The sequence below is a fragment of the Trichosurus vulpecula genome, unplaced genomic scaffold, assembly GCF_011100635.1.
Source record: "Trichosurus vulpecula isolate mTriVul1 unplaced genomic scaffold, mTriVul1.pri scaffold_183_arrow_ctg1, whole genome shotgun sequence".
NCBI lineage: Eukaryota > Metazoa > Chordata > Mammalia > Diprotodontia > Phalangeridae > Trichosurus > Trichosurus vulpecula.
This window is the reverse complement of record NW_023494467.1, coordinates 1-16,702: the sequence shown is the minus strand read 5'-3', so window position 1 is coordinate 16,702 and position 16,702 is coordinate 1. Positions and strand designations below refer to the sequence as shown.

The following is a 16,702-nucleotide window of genomic DNA, read 5'->3' as shown; positions in this document are numbered from 1 at the left end:
GACCGTTCTGAGGCCCCTTAAAGATAAGCAGGTCCTGAGCCCTGAGCATCTTGGTGTTGTGTGCCAGCAGGGGGCAGCACTGATCCACCAGCCCTGGTCTTGCCCGACATGCTCCCACCTGGTTTTGTCCCCTTCTGTTGCAGAAGAGCAGCCCCCCAAGCAGGACAGGAAGCCCCAGCCTTCTCCAGGACAGACATGCCCCCAGGTAAGGGCAGTCTGGCATCCCAGCCACTGGGTTCTTCTCTTTAGACCCAGGTTTCTCCTAGTAACAGCTTTGCCGAAGGCTAGGGAGCCCACCAGCCCCCTGGGAGAGAGATGGAACCTGTACACAGGCACGTAGGAGACCTTTCTTTTCTCCAAGACGGAGCTTGGTATGAGAGGCAACTGCATGGGATAACAGATGGAGCCAGACTTCAGATCTGTCTCACATACTTACTAGCCAAGTAACCTCAGATGAAGCAACCTTCCTGTGCTTTTGTTTCCTCGTTTTGTCTATGTGTCCAGACTTTAGGAACAGCCTGTACTGTAAGACTTGAACCTTTAAAGCACCGTACACGGCGGAGCTTAGCTTGTCCCTGTCACCTCCTTCCCCCTTTTCCCAAGGGAGACCAGCGGGATCTTTGTTCTCTCCTGGGTAGGGAGGGTGGCTGCTTTGGGTTAGGGGACACCTGAAAGGTTTCAACTTTTTTCCTCTGGTATCTGTTGGGACAGTGCCTTGTGCTGCAGAAGCAAGTGGAGGACCTCAAAAGCCAACTAGGTATGGAGGGCAGGGTGGCCCACTTGTCCCTGGCAGCCAGTCCCCTGGTGCCCTTCCCTAGCTGTTTCCAGGAGAAAACAATGGCAGGCCATTGGCATGAGTGGGAAAGGGGGTAGAGAGTTGGGGGGGAGGGATCCCCCTGTGCATGGTGGAGGGGATGAGGTGAGCTAGCAGGAAGGCAGGTCTGCTGCTCCTTCCTGTCCCCCAAGCCTGGCCTTTCATGAGTACCAGGAGAGATGACGTGCACTGGGGATGAGGGCATTGCCATTGGTCCTGGGATGGCTTCAAGTGGGGGCTGAAAGGTGTCTGCTGTCCTGGGCCTAACAAATGCCCTTTCATTCCAGCTGCCATGCAGTGTCTTAGTGGGGAGCTCCAGGGCCTTCAAGGTTTGTAGCCGGGGGCAGGGAAAAGAGGTTGGCTGGGGGCTGAAGCATTGTGGGAGGTGCGGAGGCTCCCTGTGCTCACTCACTGCTGCCTTCGTCCCTTGGCTCTGTTGGACTGACAGGTGCAGCCCAGGATCTGTCCACGGCAAACACCGGGGGAACCACCTGAATGCCGGGCCCCAGACTCCAGGGCCCTCTTCTCCCAAGGCAGGCCCTCCCATGGAGTCTTTCCAGGTTCTTCGTCCCTCACCCCCATTTCCCCACCCCACAACATTGGAGCTAAGCATGTGGGTGGGGGTCTCCCAGTTCTGATTGGAGGGCCAGCTGGGGCCAAGTTTTATTGAGAGGCCTCGTCACTGCAGGATGTTAGCACAGTGACCTTCAGCTAGACTGCTGAGTGGTTCCCATCCCCACTTGGGACCCCAGTCCCCCACGTTAGGTGGATTGTCAGGAAGAAATGCCCGGGCAAGAATAGTAAAGCCGTTTGAGTGGGAAAGGTGGGAGCAGGTCAGAAACATTGCCTAGCTCACATTAGGCCTGGGTTTGTTGTTCAGGTTTTGTTTTGGGTTTTTTTTGGGGAGTGGGGCTACCATGGTGATGGAACAAGGGGAGAATGCCTGACAGGAAATTGGCAGTGGGGACAGTTCTGGAGCTAGAAGGGGCCCGGCTGGCGCTTGTGTCTTGGCAAAGGCCAGGCCTCTGCATTAAGTTTTAGCAAGGTTCAGACAAGGGGAAGACATCCTTTTAGAAGGTCAGGAAACACAGGTCAGCTGCATACCGTTAATAACCCTCAGTTTAAATCTACCCTTTCAAAACAAATCCACAGGCTCATATATAGTCCTCTTCCTCATGTATTGAAATGTTTGTGTTGTGTTTAATAATAAAGAAAATGTCAGCAAACTTGTCCCTTTTGCACGTTTGTCCCTTCGGGCCATTAGTCTAACCCAGCGGGCAGCCTGGTCCCTCCAGCTCAGTCGTCCCCATCCTGTCTTGGGCGGGCACCCACCCACCCACTGCCGATGCCCTCCAGGAAGTCCTGTGCTTGAAGCCAAGGCTTGTCTTGTGGCTGCTCTCCTGGCCAGTGCTTTGAACCTGAAACCATTCTAATACTAGAAATCCTTCGTTCTCAGTTTTGAGGGCTGCTCCTCTGGGTTGGGGATAGATCTACTGTGAAATGAAGTGATGGGAAAAAAATGAGTCACCCTTTGGTGACCTCATCTCCCATCTCCCTCAGCTGCCGCTGACACCAGGTCTGATCCACAGCTCCCACCTCCAGCCACCAAGGGACTATCTCTCACTGGACATCTTGCAGATGTTTCAAAACTCACTGTCAGAAACCAAACGTTTCTTCCCCAAAACCCTCCCTTCTGGTCAACTGTGGAACCCCCCCCCCAACTCACCCAGGCTTGCCAGCTCTGACTCTTGCTACTTCTTCCCACTCAACATTTAGTTAGTTAACTGTATAGGAGATGGAGGAGAAATCATCAGCTGAGCACTTAAGAGTGGGGTGCTGCGCTAAAGGCTGGGCATACAGAGAAAAGGAAGCATTGGAACTGGGGAAAGCAACATGGAAGAGGTAGCTGGTGGTGTCTGGAAATGCCTCAAGGCTTAGTTTCTGGCCAAAGCTGGCTTGGCAGAAGCCTGTGTCCTAAGGTCCCAGGAGAGGGGAATGAGGGATGGCCAGTGCCTGGGTGGCAGGCAGGGTGGTGTGGGAAAGCTGTGGGAGGCAAAGGTGATAGAGGGGACAAGGTCACAGTCGGGGCGAGCAGGAGCAGGGAGGAGACATCAAAAGGCTTGCATTGCCTGGGCACAATCTGCACAAGACACAGACACACCCCCCCCACACAGATAGAGACATACAAGACACCCACAGAGACACACAACACACAAACACACTTCACACAGACACACATACCACAGAGACGCAACACAGCACAGAGACACCACACACAAACACAACAGACATACAACAGAGACACACCACACATACACACACACACAACACAGAGACACACGCAGACAGACACACAACACACACCCCTCTTAAGAGGAGATCCATCCTGAGCATCCTGAGGCTGCTTCCCAGGGCTGGAGGAAAAGAGGTGCAAGGCGAGTCCAGTGCCCCCTACCACCCTCCCCACCACCTCTCTTCCTTCCCCCTCCCTCCCTTTTTTTCTCCCTTTCTGATCTGGGCTGCAAAACTGACTCCCTTGGATTTCTCCATGCATTTCCCCATCACTACTTGGTCCAGTCTTTTTCCTTGATCTTTGTTAGTTATGGGAGAGAGTGGACTGCACTACTCCCTTCTACTCCATCTTTGCCAGCACAGTGCATATTGTGGATAAAGTGCTAGGCCTGGAGCCAGAAAGACCTGAGTTCAAATCCTGCCTTAGACACTTACTAGTTGTGTGTCCCTGGCCACGTCACTCAACCTCTGTCTACTTCAGTTTCTTCCACTGTAAAACGAGAGGGTTGAATTCCATGGACTCCAAGGTCCGTTCTACCCCTGAAGTTGTGACCCCATGACCCTTCCAAGGGCCTGTGGTATGGCTGGGGAGGAGGCTCTCTGCACCCAGCTTGACCGGCCCTTGAAGGACAGACATCCATAGGGCTACTCAGACCCAACCTGGAAGCTTTGCCAGCCCAGGGGGACAGATGCCAGGGAACACCAGAGGAGGACTTGAGAGGGACATCAAGGTCCCTTCTGGCTCTCCCCATTGGGAGGTTTAAGGACTAGTGTTCTCCTGACTCTGAATAGGCCTAAGGAGTTTTTTGTTGGCTTTCAGAGGCTGAGGCTGCCCCAAGAACCAGTTCCTAGAAGTAAATATTCTCCCTGCCAACACTGCCAGCTCCCCAAGCCCCTGTTTGGGTGCCCGTAATGCATCCAGCTGCGGAATTAATGGGCTTTGTTGCTTCCCACTGCCCATGTTTGCTTTTCTTTCCTGGCCAACACTATAATGATCATCACTGACATGGGTAGGAAGAAGGCCAGAGAGAGAACCAATGCTGCCGCCACAGGCCACAAGCCACTCCCAGCCTTTGGTCACTTGGCATCTGGGGCCTCTGGTCTCTGCCCACCTCCTGGGACCATGGATTTAGAGCTGGAAGAGGCCTCAGGTGTGGTTCACAGCCCTTGTCTACACCTTACTCACTGCTTGGGCCCCATCAAGGATCCTAGAAGAGCCCTTTGACAAGAGAAAACTGAAGCCCAAGCTGGGAATTCCTGAGCTGAAGCCCAGGTGGCCCCTGACCACACCTCACCTGACAATTGAGAGACCAGCTCTCACGAGAACAAAGCTCCCACACCAGCCAGTCCCCAGTTGGGCTCGCGATCAAGACAGCTGACCGCAATCTCTCAAGTCATTTGGTAAAGCCCCCTATGGGAGCAAGCATCACTTCCATCACCTCCAAGGAACATCTGTACCTTCTACAGGCAAAATGAGCAGAGGTGCCCTCACCAGCTGCGTCATTTCCCATGTGTCTGCCTCACGTGTAGCTGCTGGGAGGAGCCTATGATTAACAGTGATTAACAAAGTACCTGGCACATGGTAGGTCCTGTACTTAAATGCTTGTTCCCATTCCCCTTGCAGGAACATAGATGGTAGCAGAGTGGAATTTGAGGCCAGATCTTCAGGACGAGGCTTGGCAGGTGGAAAGCACCAGCACTTGGTACCTTCTGGAGGAAGGCTGTGGAAGACTCTAGGGGGCCCAGATGAGGAAGGTAAGGGAAGATGTCGCAAAGAGCAGGGGGCATGGGGTACTTGTTGACACTAGAGGAACCAACAGGAAGCCCAAGATTTGGCCTCAGCAAGGATGGCTGAGGACAAAAGAAAGATGGCAGAAAGGCTGCAAGTCAGTTGCCAGAGTATTCATTCTAGCCAACTTTGGGACTGCAGCCCACAAGGCTCAGCACAAACCAAGGGCCCCTTGAGATCTTTCTTCAGGCCCTTCCTCTCCACTGTGGCCTCAGACTCACACAAACCTTCCTCATTTCCTTTCATGCTGTATCAGCAGGCCTGACATTGACAACTTGCCAAAGGCCTCTAACTCTACCCCTAATTCCGAATCAATGCCATTTCTCAGGTACCTGGCTAGGAGAGGAAGCACAGAGGGAGTGAGACCCGCCAAGACCCTGAGCCTTTTTTGCCCAACTCAGCAAGTACATCCTGAATGTGGTTCCCCTCCCTGAAGCCTGGATGTAGCACCAGTTGATGCCCACCCAGTGAGGTGAGGTCTCTTCTCTCCTAACTCAGAGGGAGTCACGCACCACTGGCTGCTGGCACCTTTCGAACCCTGGAGGAAGGGAGCGAAAACGAAAGCAGACAAGGAGAAGAAACACTTTGCAAGGTCTTTATTTGGCCAGAGAAAACACATGGTGATGTGCCAACATTCACCCACTGCTCTGTTTGGCTGCCAACCTCTTGTCTCTCTCTTCAGCAATGGTGAGGCGGATGCCTTTGCCTCGGGGCAGAGAAATCCAAGGCTTGTTACCCTGGATTGGAATAGGCAGGAGTAAGAAAACACTGACAAGCCCAGACCCAGATGGCATCTGGAAGGTGCCCCACAGGAGGAGAGAGCTGGTGAAGATGCAAAGCCACACCCAAGACCCACTAGAGACCTGAGCAGGTTGTCTCTGCAGAGCAGCCCCTGGGGGGCTGAGAAACCTCAGGAGCCAAGTCAGCCTTCAGACCCCTTATGATGTCTAATCAAAGGGAAGGGGCACACCTCAGTGGCCACAAACTCAAACCACTAGGCAGTCAACTTAAGGCCTTAACCACATCTCCTGAAGGACTGGCCCCTCTTTGGCCAAGATCCCCCTGGGCACCATTCCAGCCTGGAGGTTAATTTTCCTTCTGGCCCTTCTCTCCCCAAACTAGAGGGAAAAGGACAACCCAGACTTACTTTGCCAATGACGAAAATGTTGGCAAGCCTGGTGGCAAAGCTGTTGCCGTTGGTGTCCTTCACGTGGACCACATCAAAGGAGCCTGGATGTCTCTCCCTGTTGGTGATCACACCAATTCGCCCCAAGTTAGCTCCGCCAGTCACCATACACAGATTCCCTGGGCAGAAAGGACAGTAACAGGAGCTGGATGGGGAAGGATAATCAGAAACCAGGATGATGGGGGGGGGGGGGACAGACACATCTTTAGGAGAGTTTAGCCTACAGGTTCAAACCTTCAGGGAAGGATCCTTTGACCTCTGAACTGAAGGTTAGTGGTTGGAAAGGTGTACATTTGAAGTGGCCTGGGAACTCTGGAGTCACTGTTTCCTTGGCTGCTGCCCTAATCTGCATTACAGCCCGCTGCCTGGCAACCCTGCCCACTAGCTGCCCTTAATTCACTTTAACATCCCAGAATGCTCTCCACCAATGTCATGAATGCCCAAAGAGCTGGGCCCATACCAGTATCAAACTTGATGAAATCTGTGATCTTGCCAGTCTCCAGATCGATCTGAATGGTGTCATTCACTTTGATGAGTGGATCTGGATAGCGGATGGTACGGGCATCATGGGTCACCAGATGGGGAATGGCCTTGGTATCCACAAAGGTCTTCCTCACTTTACACAGCTTATACTGTGAACACGTGAAGAGGATCAGACGTGTGCCGATGCTAGACTTACTCCTCCAAATAAGAGTATGACACGCTCCCCTTCCACCACCACCACTTGAAACCCAGGGCCACCTTCATTTAGAAATCAAACTTGTTGGTTAAATTTGCACTCAATCCCTACCCCTCTCCCAGGCCTACAGGTGCTCAATTCAGATCTGATCTCCAGCTGTGGTTCCCAATGTCCGCCCCCTCACCCCATCTCTCCTTGCTACCTTCCCACTCGGGTCTGCATCATCTGACACCTGGATTATGTGCAGGAAGTCTGCCTTTCCCATTGAGGGGCTCTGGTGGGCAGCGCACACTCACCTTTGCCTCCTCAGCTGTGATTCGATGAACAGCAAAGCGGCCCTTGGTGTCGTAAACCAGACGGAAATGCTCACCAGTCTTCTCGATGCTGATAACATCTGATGTGAATCAGTTGTAACAATTAATGGCTGCACTGAGAGCCCTCACCAAGAAACAGGAAGCTCCATAAGCAGGAGAGGGGGTGGGGGCCTATTCAGGGGAGCATGTAAGAGGCAGACCCAAAGTGGTGGAAGACAGAACAAGGGCTGCTGAGCCATGGGGAAAGCTTCCCCTCTTAATGAAAAGCCAGGCATGGGCCCTGCCCAGCCTGCGCTCCCACTTCTAGTTACCACCTACTCACCCATGAAGCCAACAGGGTAGGTTGTGTCTGTGCGGACCTTGCCATCAATCTTAATAAACCGCTGCATGCAGATCTTCTTAACCTCATCCCCTGTCAGAGCATACTTGAGACGGTTTCGGAGGAAGATGATGAGTGGGAGGCACTCTCTCAGCTTGTGGGGGCCTGTGGATGGTCTGGGAGCCTGGGGAATAAAGGTCACCTTTTAGCTCACCATGGTAAGGACAGGGTGTCCCACCTCACAAAGTCTTAGTGAAGTAACAATCTTTAAGAACTTAAAACTGTACTACATGTGGGACACTCTGTGTATATCACCTACTGAGTGCTGGGTTGCTTAGAGGGATCGCTCATATGGGCAGGCACTGAGCCATGCTGACCTGGGGTGGGGTGGGAGCACCAAGAGTGACTCGAATCTAAAGCTAGCCTCTGCTAACAAGCTCATGAAATGTTCTCCACACCAGACTAGAAGGCAGCTTCCAATTCAAATAGTGCTTTTCCCTCTTTTGTTACCCTCCCCCCATACGTGGCACCAATGAGAATTACAAAGAAAGCTGTCAGAGGGCACTGCCACACTCCCTGCTGGCAAAATGACAAATGCGGTAAGGCAGGCAGAAAAGTAGCAAAATAACCCCTTGACCCAAATTTCTTTGCCTGGAATCTGGTTTCTCCTCATATTCAGAACAAAAAGTTCTCTGTTCCAAGCTTTCCCAGGGTCAATGGCCAGTGGGGGGCGGATGGCCATCCTGGTCATGGCACATTCAGGGAATGCCCTGGGTCTGGGCAGGGCAGTGTAGACACCAGTGATGGCCCACACAAGAGGAAAGTGAATGGGAACCCAAAAAATGTCCCTGTTTACCCCTAAATAGCTACAACTTTCGTGGGCTCTGGCATGCCTCCAGGCTTCCATTTCTAATAAATAACTGGTCCGCTGGTTGAAGAGTCCAAGCCATCATCAAACCCCAGAATCGAGGGGGCGGGGCCGCAGCAAGAGGGATGCAGGCTGAACTAGCATCCCAGGTCAGGGGGAATGGAGGAGGAGCGTCTTTGGGCAGGCTCTGCCACCCGCTTCAAGGAACTGAGATCCTAACTCTCAGACTATCCAAACTCTACAACCTGATACAGACACAGCACCCTTCCCCCCGCGCCTTAGTTTCTTTCTCTGTGAAGTGAGGGGCCTGCTCACTTTTAGCTTTGCCTTTATGGCTCTGACTAGGGAGTTTGAGCCAGAGGTTAAGTGACTTGCCCAGGGTCACCCCGCTGCCCCCTATGTTGTCACCTCACGGTTCACCACCCTGGGAGCCATCCCACGGCCCTTACTCACAAACACGCCGGTCAGCTTGTCCAGCATCCAATGCTTGGGGGCGGCGACGCGCTTCAGGTGTTTCTTGGGTCCACGAGCCTGCGGACGGACGGCAGGGGGTCAGCTGGGATGGGGGACCCCTGAGGCTCCCCCGCCCCCCCCCCGGGAGGTCCGGGAGGGAGTGCGGGGCCGGACCAATGTCTCCAGAAGGAGCACCGAGCGGCCCTGGCTCCCGTTCGGCCTCCACCCTCCGGGGCCCGGGAGGTGGCCTGGCAGCCCTGCGGCCTCATCGGCCCAGAGGATGGAGGCCGATTGTGGCTGGCTCGGAGCCGGAGAAGGGAGACTCACCATAGCGGCAACGAGCCGGGAAAAGGGCCGGCGGCTTCCGGCGAGCCAAGGAAATAGGCGAGGGCTGGGGCACGCCAAGGCCCGCCCCTTCCGGCGGCCGGCGGGGGCGGGGCGTGCACACCGCTCTGCTGCCCCCTGCTGTCCGGAGGCCGGCAGGCGTCCGGCGGGCACGCGGGGCGGGGACTGGGCGGGGCCGCGCGGTGGCGGCTCGGAGGCGTGTCCGGCCCTGAGGCCCCGCCCCCCGTCCCCCGCCCCCGCCCCGCCGGCCGGCCGCAGCAGCGCCCATCTCCGCAGCTTGGGCACCGGCGTCGAACACGCGCCTTTGCACAGTCTGTGCCCGACGCAGACCCTAGTCTCGCACTATGGTACCGGGTCACCCTCTCCGATGGGAGGCTCATCCCGAGTCACCCCGGGTACCCCAGTCCCGAATGCTGGACAATGAATAAACTCGTCATGTTCCCACCATCCGCACCCCAGCCCAACCAGGCACCTGAGCTTCCCTAACGTGGAAGGGGGCGGGGCTTGGGGAGAACGCCTGGCCCCTCTGGGGATGGGCCGGGAGGCTGCACGAGTCGGGTCTCTTGGGGCCAGGATCTTACAGCATCTAAGGCAGCGTAGGGATCCGAACTCAGGGCGCTCGGGGAGTGGCCACAAATGGGAAGACAGACTGAAGTTGGAAGAGGCAGAAGGGAGAAACTGTCATGGAGACTTCGGGCCCAGGACTGCTGAGCCCCAGCTGGTAGGGTTTACAAGCAACCCTTTGGGGCCGAGATTCTAGGAATTCAGGCTGGAGGGGAACTTCCCATCCACCCCCCCTTATCTAGAGATGCTGTAGAAACCAAGGCTTACAAAGACCAGGTGACTTACTCCCTCAGTCTCAAAACCAGAGTCTGAGGCAGGATTTGCACTGAGCTCTTGATGACTCCCGATGGCGTTTGCGCTGTGTTCTGCTGACTCTTCTAGTCCAATCCCCAGCCTCATTCCAGAGGAGGTGGAGGTTGAGCAACTTATGTGAGGCAGTCATGGCCTAGGCCCGATTTGATCCCAGGTCTTTGCCACAAACCAGTGTACTTTCTGCTGCCCACAGTGGGAAGCACCACCCAGCCACCCACTCCTTCTTGGCTGTCCACATCCCAGGGCCAAGAGTGGTTCGTACCTTCCCCCTCCCCCAAATCCAGGGCTCCCCAAGGCACAGGAGTGAGGACCCTCTGACAGAGTTGGCTGGCAAGAGCCATGCCACTAGGGCAAAACCTTTTTATTGGTATTTACAAGATAACACAGTGCACAGGAGCTTCCAAGGGAGGCCAGCTGAGCTGGTGCCCTCTGCCTTCCCACCCCCCTGGGGCATGAGTGGCTCCCTTTCTCCCCCCTGAGGTGCACATGGCCTTAGCTGGAGGGCAGGTCTGTTGTGAAGTCAAACTCATCCTGGCCCAGCCAGAGCTCAGGCAGCTCACCAGCTTGGTCCAACCCCAGCTCCACCACCAGGGACATAAGTACCTCCTCATCTATGGGGTCAGAATCAAGGAGGTTGGAGTTGTTGGCCTCAGTAGAGGCAGTCTGGGACTCCTCAGGCTGACTACCTTCCACAGGCCAGGTTGGCATGGGTGTTTCCTCCTCTGGAGGTTCTGTGCCAGGCACCCCCTGGTACTGGCTATTAAGCTTCTGTAGTTGCATACTGGCCAACAAGGGGGACTGTGTGTGCAAGCTGAAGTGGGGTGTCTGTGAGGAAGGGGATGTTGCAGGTGAGGCTGGGAGTCCCGACGAGGTCAAACAGGGTACCTCAGGGGATTTGTTCCCATTCATGCCCACCCCAGAGTACTGAAGAAGGCTTCCAGCTGTCCACTTTTCTATGCTTGGCTTTGGACAGACCAGAGAGCTCATCTCTTGTATATGGAACCCTGGAAGACAGAGAAAAGAACTTGAGAACACATCTACTCTGGCCTCCCTCTGGTCAACCCCTAGCAATCTCTGGGCTCTACCTCTACGCCAAGGAGAAAACTCCTTCCATCACTTTGGCTGCACAGGTCTGGCCTAACCAACCACTGCTGCCTCATTCACTTGCCCTATACATAGCCCCAGAGCTATCTGTCCCCCCCAAGAGCCCCTGTTGTCATCAGCTTCTTTCCCACCTAGGACCTGCCAGTAAGTACTTGAGGTTTCCCTGAGACTTTTCCCATTGCAATGGTTTTCACCCGATGCCCTCTAGTGGGATCCCCTCCTGTCTCAGGCATTGACTTACCTGTTTGCTTGGGGCCATGCAGCCCAGTGCTCCTGTCAGCCTACTGGAGGGGCCAGCCTGGTGATGGTCTCCTGCAAAGAGAAACTAGTCTCATAAAAGGAATTTCCAAAGTGCAATTTGACTCAACTATATTCGTTAAGCACCTACTGTGTAAGTGATGGAACAGTCTGGGCCCTTCTACTGGGGCTAAACACAAAATCTGTGTGCAAAGGGACTTCTGGGGGGCAGGGGGGGATGAGCCACAAGAAGAGTAAGGACAAGTGTCCAGCTGGGACTGTGCTTGGAAGGAAGGTAGGGATCCAATGGGTCAAAGTCAGGGGAGAGGGCATTCCAGGCATGAGGGGCAGGCCCTGCAGAGATGTGGTGGCAGGGAAATGGAAAGTCCCATGTGGGTAAGAGCAAACGGGTCAGCTGGGCTGGAATGGAGACTGCAAGCAAGAGAAGGCTGGGGTGAGGCTATCAAGACAAGGAGCATTTATTAATCACCTGCTGTGTGCCAGGCGCTATGCTAACCTGGGGTTACAAAGAAAGGCAAAAGCCTGCCCTCAAGGAGCTCCCAATTGAATGGGGGAGACCACAAACAAGCTGGAGACAAAATACAGTGGAAAAAATTAAGGAGGGAAGCAAAGCCCTAGCATTAGCGGGGCTCAGGGAAGCTTTCTGGGAGGAGTGATTTTAGCTGGGAAGTCAGTAGGGAGAGATGAGGAAGGAGAGCCTTCCAGGCCTGGGGGGACAGCCAAAAGAGGGAGGGTCTTGTTCCTGGGACAGCCAAGAGCCCGGGGTCACTGGATGGAAGAGGATGTGTCAAGGCAGCAAGTGTAAGAAGTCTGGAAAGGGAGGAGGGAGCAGGGCATGAACAGCATTGAATGCCAAACAGAAAATCTTGTATTTGCTCCTGGAGGCCATAGGGAGCCACCAAAATTTACTGAGTGTACGTGAGGTAGGGGTGGGGGTGGTGATCAGACCTGTGCTTTAGGAAAATCACTTTGGAGTAGGGAGAAACTGAGGCAGGCAGACCCCATAGTCCAGATGTAAGGAGGTGAGGGCCTACGCCACAGTGGGGGTAGGGTGAGTGGAGAGAAGGGGTGTATTTGAGAGACGTTACAAAGGTAATATCGACAGAATTTGGCAACAGATTGGATTTGGGGGATGAAGGACAGGGAGGAACCCAGGATGACTCCTAGGGTAAGGGCCTGAGGGGCTGGCAGGATGGTGTTGCCCTCAACAGTGATAGGGAAGGAAGGAGGAAGGTTTCTAGTGAAAGAGAATGAATTCTGGGCCATGCTGAGTTTAAGATGTCTACTTGGGGGCAGCTAGGTGGTGGAGTGAGTAGAGCACCGGCCCTGGAGTCAGGATGATCTAAGTTCAAATGCAGCCTCAGACACCTGACATGTACTAGCTGTGTGACGTTAGGCAAATCACTTAACCCCGATTGCCTCACCTCCTCCCTCAAAAAAAAAGATGTCTACTGGACATCCAGTTTGCCATGTTCAACAGGTGATGGGAGATGCAAGACGGGATATCGACGGAGAAACTAGGACTGAGTAAGGAGATGGAGAATCATCAGTATTGTGGTGGTCATTGGATTGATTCACGGGAGCTTCATGGGAGCTGAGATCCCCACTTGAAGTAGGAGAAAGAAGAACCCTGAGGAACAGCCATGATAAGTGGGGGTGACCTAGAGGATCCAGCAAAGGAGACTTAGAAGGAGCAGCCAGAGAGGGAGGAGGAGAATGGGTGGGGGGGTGTCTGAAAGCCTAGAGAGGAGAGAGGATCCACAACAAGGGGGTGATTGACAGTGTTCAAGGCTGCAGAGATGAGGGTGGAAGTCAGAGTGCAGAAAGCTAGCCATAAAAGGGAGGACAGCTGGGGATGTTTGGAGGCAGCAGGGAAGCAGGAGAGAGGGAGAGACTGAGGTCACCTCACCATGGGAGATAGTGGAGGAAGGCAACTGAGAGCTGGGAGGTGAGGAAGAGGAGAGGTGAGGGTGCTCACGGAGGATGGCCTCCATTTTTGCTGGAAAATGTGAGCCTAGGTTCTCAGCTGAGGGGTGGGAGCAGCTGAGGGAGATCAGAAGGATGAAAAGCTTTGGAGAGCTGCTGTGGAGGTAGTTAGGGTGATGTTAGGGGATTGCCTTGCCCCAGTGAGGGCCCAGACTCTGTCCCTCCCTTTTTCTGCCCATCTACTCCTGGCCCAGGAGCCTTCTTCCTCACTGCCTGAATGAATGGAAAAGCCCTTAAGGGCTTACTATCTGTTCTGCCTTATCTTAAGTCCCCCAGCCCAGCTCTCCCCTTCCCCCTCCCCAGCCCTGGTGGAGACAGGACCTGCCAACTGCCCCTGCAGCTGCTGCTCCCCCCACCCCCACCCCCTCTGCAGCCGTGAAATGCAAAGTTCTCACTGCCAAGGCCTTGGTTCAGAGTTTTATCGATGACTAAAGCTGCATGGCCACTGTCTGTGCTCCTGTCCCCTCTAGGCCTCTGGCCCTTTCTGTCTACACTGCAGCTGAGCCCCCTAACAGAATGAGGGACTGACTTGCTTCTCTTTCCATCCCCAGAACTTGACGAGGTGCCTGACATGTAGTAAATTCTTCATCAATACTTCTCAGCATCTGAGATCTAGAGCCAAAAAGGCCCTCTGGGGTCATCCAGCCCACCTCTCTCATCTGACAGAAATGGAGGCGGAAGGGTCACACATCCAGCAAGGGTCTGTGGTAGGATTCAAACACAGATTTTCCTGATTCTAACTTCAAGTCCTAGTGGCTATCTCCCACTGTTGGGATTGGAGGTGATCAGGGAAGGCTTCAGGGAGGAGGTGTCCTTTCAACAGTCAAAGGTGAGGTGGGATCACATGCCAGGCATTGAGATTTGGGATCAGCTGTTTTCTGTGATGCCCAAAATCTTATACGCACTGCCCACTTTCCCCCTTGATCCAGTCATTCCCAAAGCTACTGCACCAATTCAGCCCCAATCAAATCACTTCCTGATTACAGCAGCATTTCCCTAGGCAGAATCCCGGCTTTGCAAAGAAGGCCTCCTGGAAAGGGTGTTTTGATTACACCCCTCCCCCATCTCGTTCCCAGTTGGCTCCAAAATAATAATGCCTAGACTTTAAGATCCTCTCCACTGCAGAGCAGAACTCAAGCCATCCACCCCCTGCCTCTGCCCTGCTGAGGAGCCTCGTGGCCCTTGGCTTGACACAGAGACCATCATCGAGTATGGACTGGATGCCTTCTAGCTAGCTCGGCTTTGTGATCAGTGATGAAGAACCAGGGCCTAGACACTGCTGCTGGGCCTGAGCCCAAAGACAGGAAATGGACGTGAGCTGGTAACCACGTGGGCACACTTGTCAAAGGGGCAATGTCTGCGCAAAGTCCACCGTATGAATGCAGGAGGATGTTATCGCCCTATAAGAAATGGGCTTGGGAAGACTCGGATGAAGCGAGGCAGAGCGCAGGGAACAGTGCCAAGAGAAGCAGCCGACGGCAGCAACAAGCGAAAGGCAGCCCCATCGCAAGGCTTCAGAGATGTGACGCGCCCAACGAAGACCAAGAAGCGGCAGTCTCTGACCCAGTTTTTCATCTGGGACATCTTTGGGAACAGTCACTGTGTCAGGAATATCGACAAAAGAATACAATAAAACATAAAAAAACAAGGCCATGGCCAGGCCCTGGGGAGACCGTGGGGGAGGATTTTGGTTCAGGAAATTAAAGTAAGAACAGAAACTAACAGCCCGTATTGCCAGAGCACTTCAAGGTTTGCAAAGCACTTTATCTCTTTGGAGTCTGGGAGGGAAAAGCTAGTTCTCTCAGGGAAACTGAGGCACAGGAAGAAGTGACATTCTTGCAAAACGAGGGAGGGAATTGGACTAGCTGGCCTTCAGATGAACGCTGCAGCGATGGCCGGCTTCCAGCACAATTTGCTGAATGAACTAGCCCTGGGCATCTGTCCCCACTTAGGTCAATGGGCGTTTTGGTTTAGCCAGAGGAGGTCTTGGCTGCTGCAGGAAGGATGCTAGTTGGCCGCTTCTGGATACCTGCTTCTTTCCCTCTCTCTGTGCCAGACATGAGGGACAGCCTAGCTTTTCAGCCTTGGATTACAAGCCTTGCCCAGGCCTTGTTTGGGGCATAGGCCGACAGCAGCGACAAGCTGCTCAAATAAGGGAACCTGACCCCCTTGCCATGTGGTGGGTGGAATAAAAGGAGCTGATGTCATGGCCTGAGCGGCTAGAGGGGGGAGGGATCAACCTTCAAGGCCACCTGGTCCCACCAGTCCTCTCCTAGCACAGCAAAAGAAAATGAAGCCAGGAGCGGGGAGAACACCTGCCCGGTGTCTGCAGGGTCTGCCCAGCAAAGGAGATCACACCTGCATGTGCAAACACACACACACACATGCACGCACGCACATACGCCCATGTGGACACACACATAGGCACATGCAAAGCACAGTGTTTTGTGAACCTTGAAGTGCTGACTTCTGGGAGGAGAGAAGCACAGGTGCTGATTCTGAATCCAGAGAGCTGTCTAAATAATGATGATGATGGTGATGGTGATGATGACGACAACGAGGACGTGGAGGCGCCGGGACACAGTGGAGACAGGTCTGGCCTTGGAGTTGACAACCAATCGGCCAGTTAATCCCCACACATGTAATTAGCGCCTACTGTGTACCAGACCCTAAGCTAGGCAGGAGATCTAAGAAGGCCAGGGTCCAAGTCCCACATCAGCCCACATATTGGTCCCTGTTTCTGTGCCTCCAGATCCCTCTAGAAGATTCCCAACAGTTGCTCATCTACAGTTCCCTACACAATGAAATCAGATGACCTCATTTGTTCCTAAGGCAGATGCTATTACTATCCTGAGGCCCAGAGAGGTCACCCAGCTCAAGCAGGATTCACAGAAGATCTTTCTGCTGGGAGGCCTCCTAGGCCAGCATTCTACCCAGCATCCCCTGCTGCTTCTATCTCACAAAGGGTCCAGCTCCAAGGTCACATTCATTATCCCAGGTCATCACAGGATTGATCTCAGCCCTAGAGCTAGGCGATGTAGCCCAATGTTCTCTTCTTACAAAGGAGGCCTTGGAGGGAAGTCACACAGCTACTAAGTAGCAGAGCTGGGATAGGCATCCTAGGCCTCTGGCTCTTCTTCAACTAATCTAGCCTTGTATCAAATGCTTGCTTCTTCTCCCTCCCGCCCCCTCCCTGCCAAACCTTTTGGCTTCTCCCTTACTTGTGGCCAATGGGACCCACACCCTAGTTCTTCTATCAGAACAGGCCTAGGAGACCACCCAAATTAGGGGGCCCTAGCTTGAGATCTGAGGTGAAGCCATGTAGCCTTGTCTTCTTCCACATTCGAACTTCACTCCATCATCAACGTCTGTTTGCCCCCTCTTATGCCTTGATGCTACTTGCACAGGTGACCTGCCCT

The 16,702-nt window shown here is 54.0% G+C and overlaps 2 protein-coding genes across 2 annotated transcripts; both read right to left on the bottom strand.

Moving 5' to 3' along the window:
* Positions 1 to 5,476: 5,476 nt before the first annotated feature.
* Positions 5,477 to 9,102, bottom strand: LOC118833317 (40S ribosomal protein S4, X isoform). The gene is made up of 7 exons (XM_036740684.1): positions 9,042 to 9,102; positions 8,715 to 8,792; positions 7,397 to 7,577; positions 7,057 to 7,154; positions 6,542 to 6,713; positions 6,043 to 6,200; positions 5,477 to 5,632 (listed from the first exon to the last, which is right to left on the bottom strand). Exons 1-7 carry the CDS (start codon positions 9,042 to 9,044, stop codon positions 5,531 to 5,533), a joined length of 792 nt encoding a protein of 263 aa, XP_036596579.1. The 5' UTR covers positions 9,045 to 9,102; the 3' UTR covers positions 5,477 to 5,530.
* A 1,325-nt stretch (positions 9,103 to 10,427) lies between these two features.
* Positions 10,428 to 13,291, bottom strand: CITED1 (Cbp/p300 interacting transactivator with Glu/Asp rich carboxy-terminal domain 1). The gene is made up of 3 exons (XM_036740685.1): positions 13,207 to 13,291; positions 11,281 to 11,351; positions 10,428 to 10,760 (listed from the first exon to the last, which is right to left on the bottom strand). The coding sequence occupies exons 1-3, from the start codon at positions 13,289 to 13,291 to the stop codon at positions 10,428 to 10,430; spliced, it is 489 nt and encodes a 162-aa protein (XP_036596580.1).
* Positions 13,292 to 16,702: the final 3,411 nt, after the last annotated feature.

Excerpts from the sequence above, each read along its gene's own strand:
- LOC118833317 (XM_036740684.1), bottom strand. Across the intron at positions 6,714-7,056 it reads TCACAGCTGAGGAGGCAAAG|TATAAGCTGTGTAAAGTGAG; the intron begins GTGAGTGTGCGC and ends ACGTGTTCACAG. Across the intron at positions 6,201-6,541 it reads TTTCATCAAGTTTGATACTG|GGAATCTGTGTATGGTGACT; the intron begins GTATGGGCCCAG and ends CTTTCTGCCCAG.
- CITED1 (XM_036740685.1), bottom strand. The coding sequence starts at position 13,291 with ATGGAGGCCATCCTCCGTGAGCACCCTCACCTCTCCTCTTCCTCACCT. Across the intron at positions 11,352-13,206 it reads TTCCTCCACTATCTCCCATG|GAGACCATCACCAGGCTGGC; the intron begins GTGAGGTGACCT and ends TTCTCTTTGCAG. Across the intron at positions 10,761-11,280 it reads GCATGGCCCCAAGCAAACAG|ACACCCCACTTCAGCTTGCA; the intron begins GTAAGTCAATGC and ends CCTTCCTCACAG.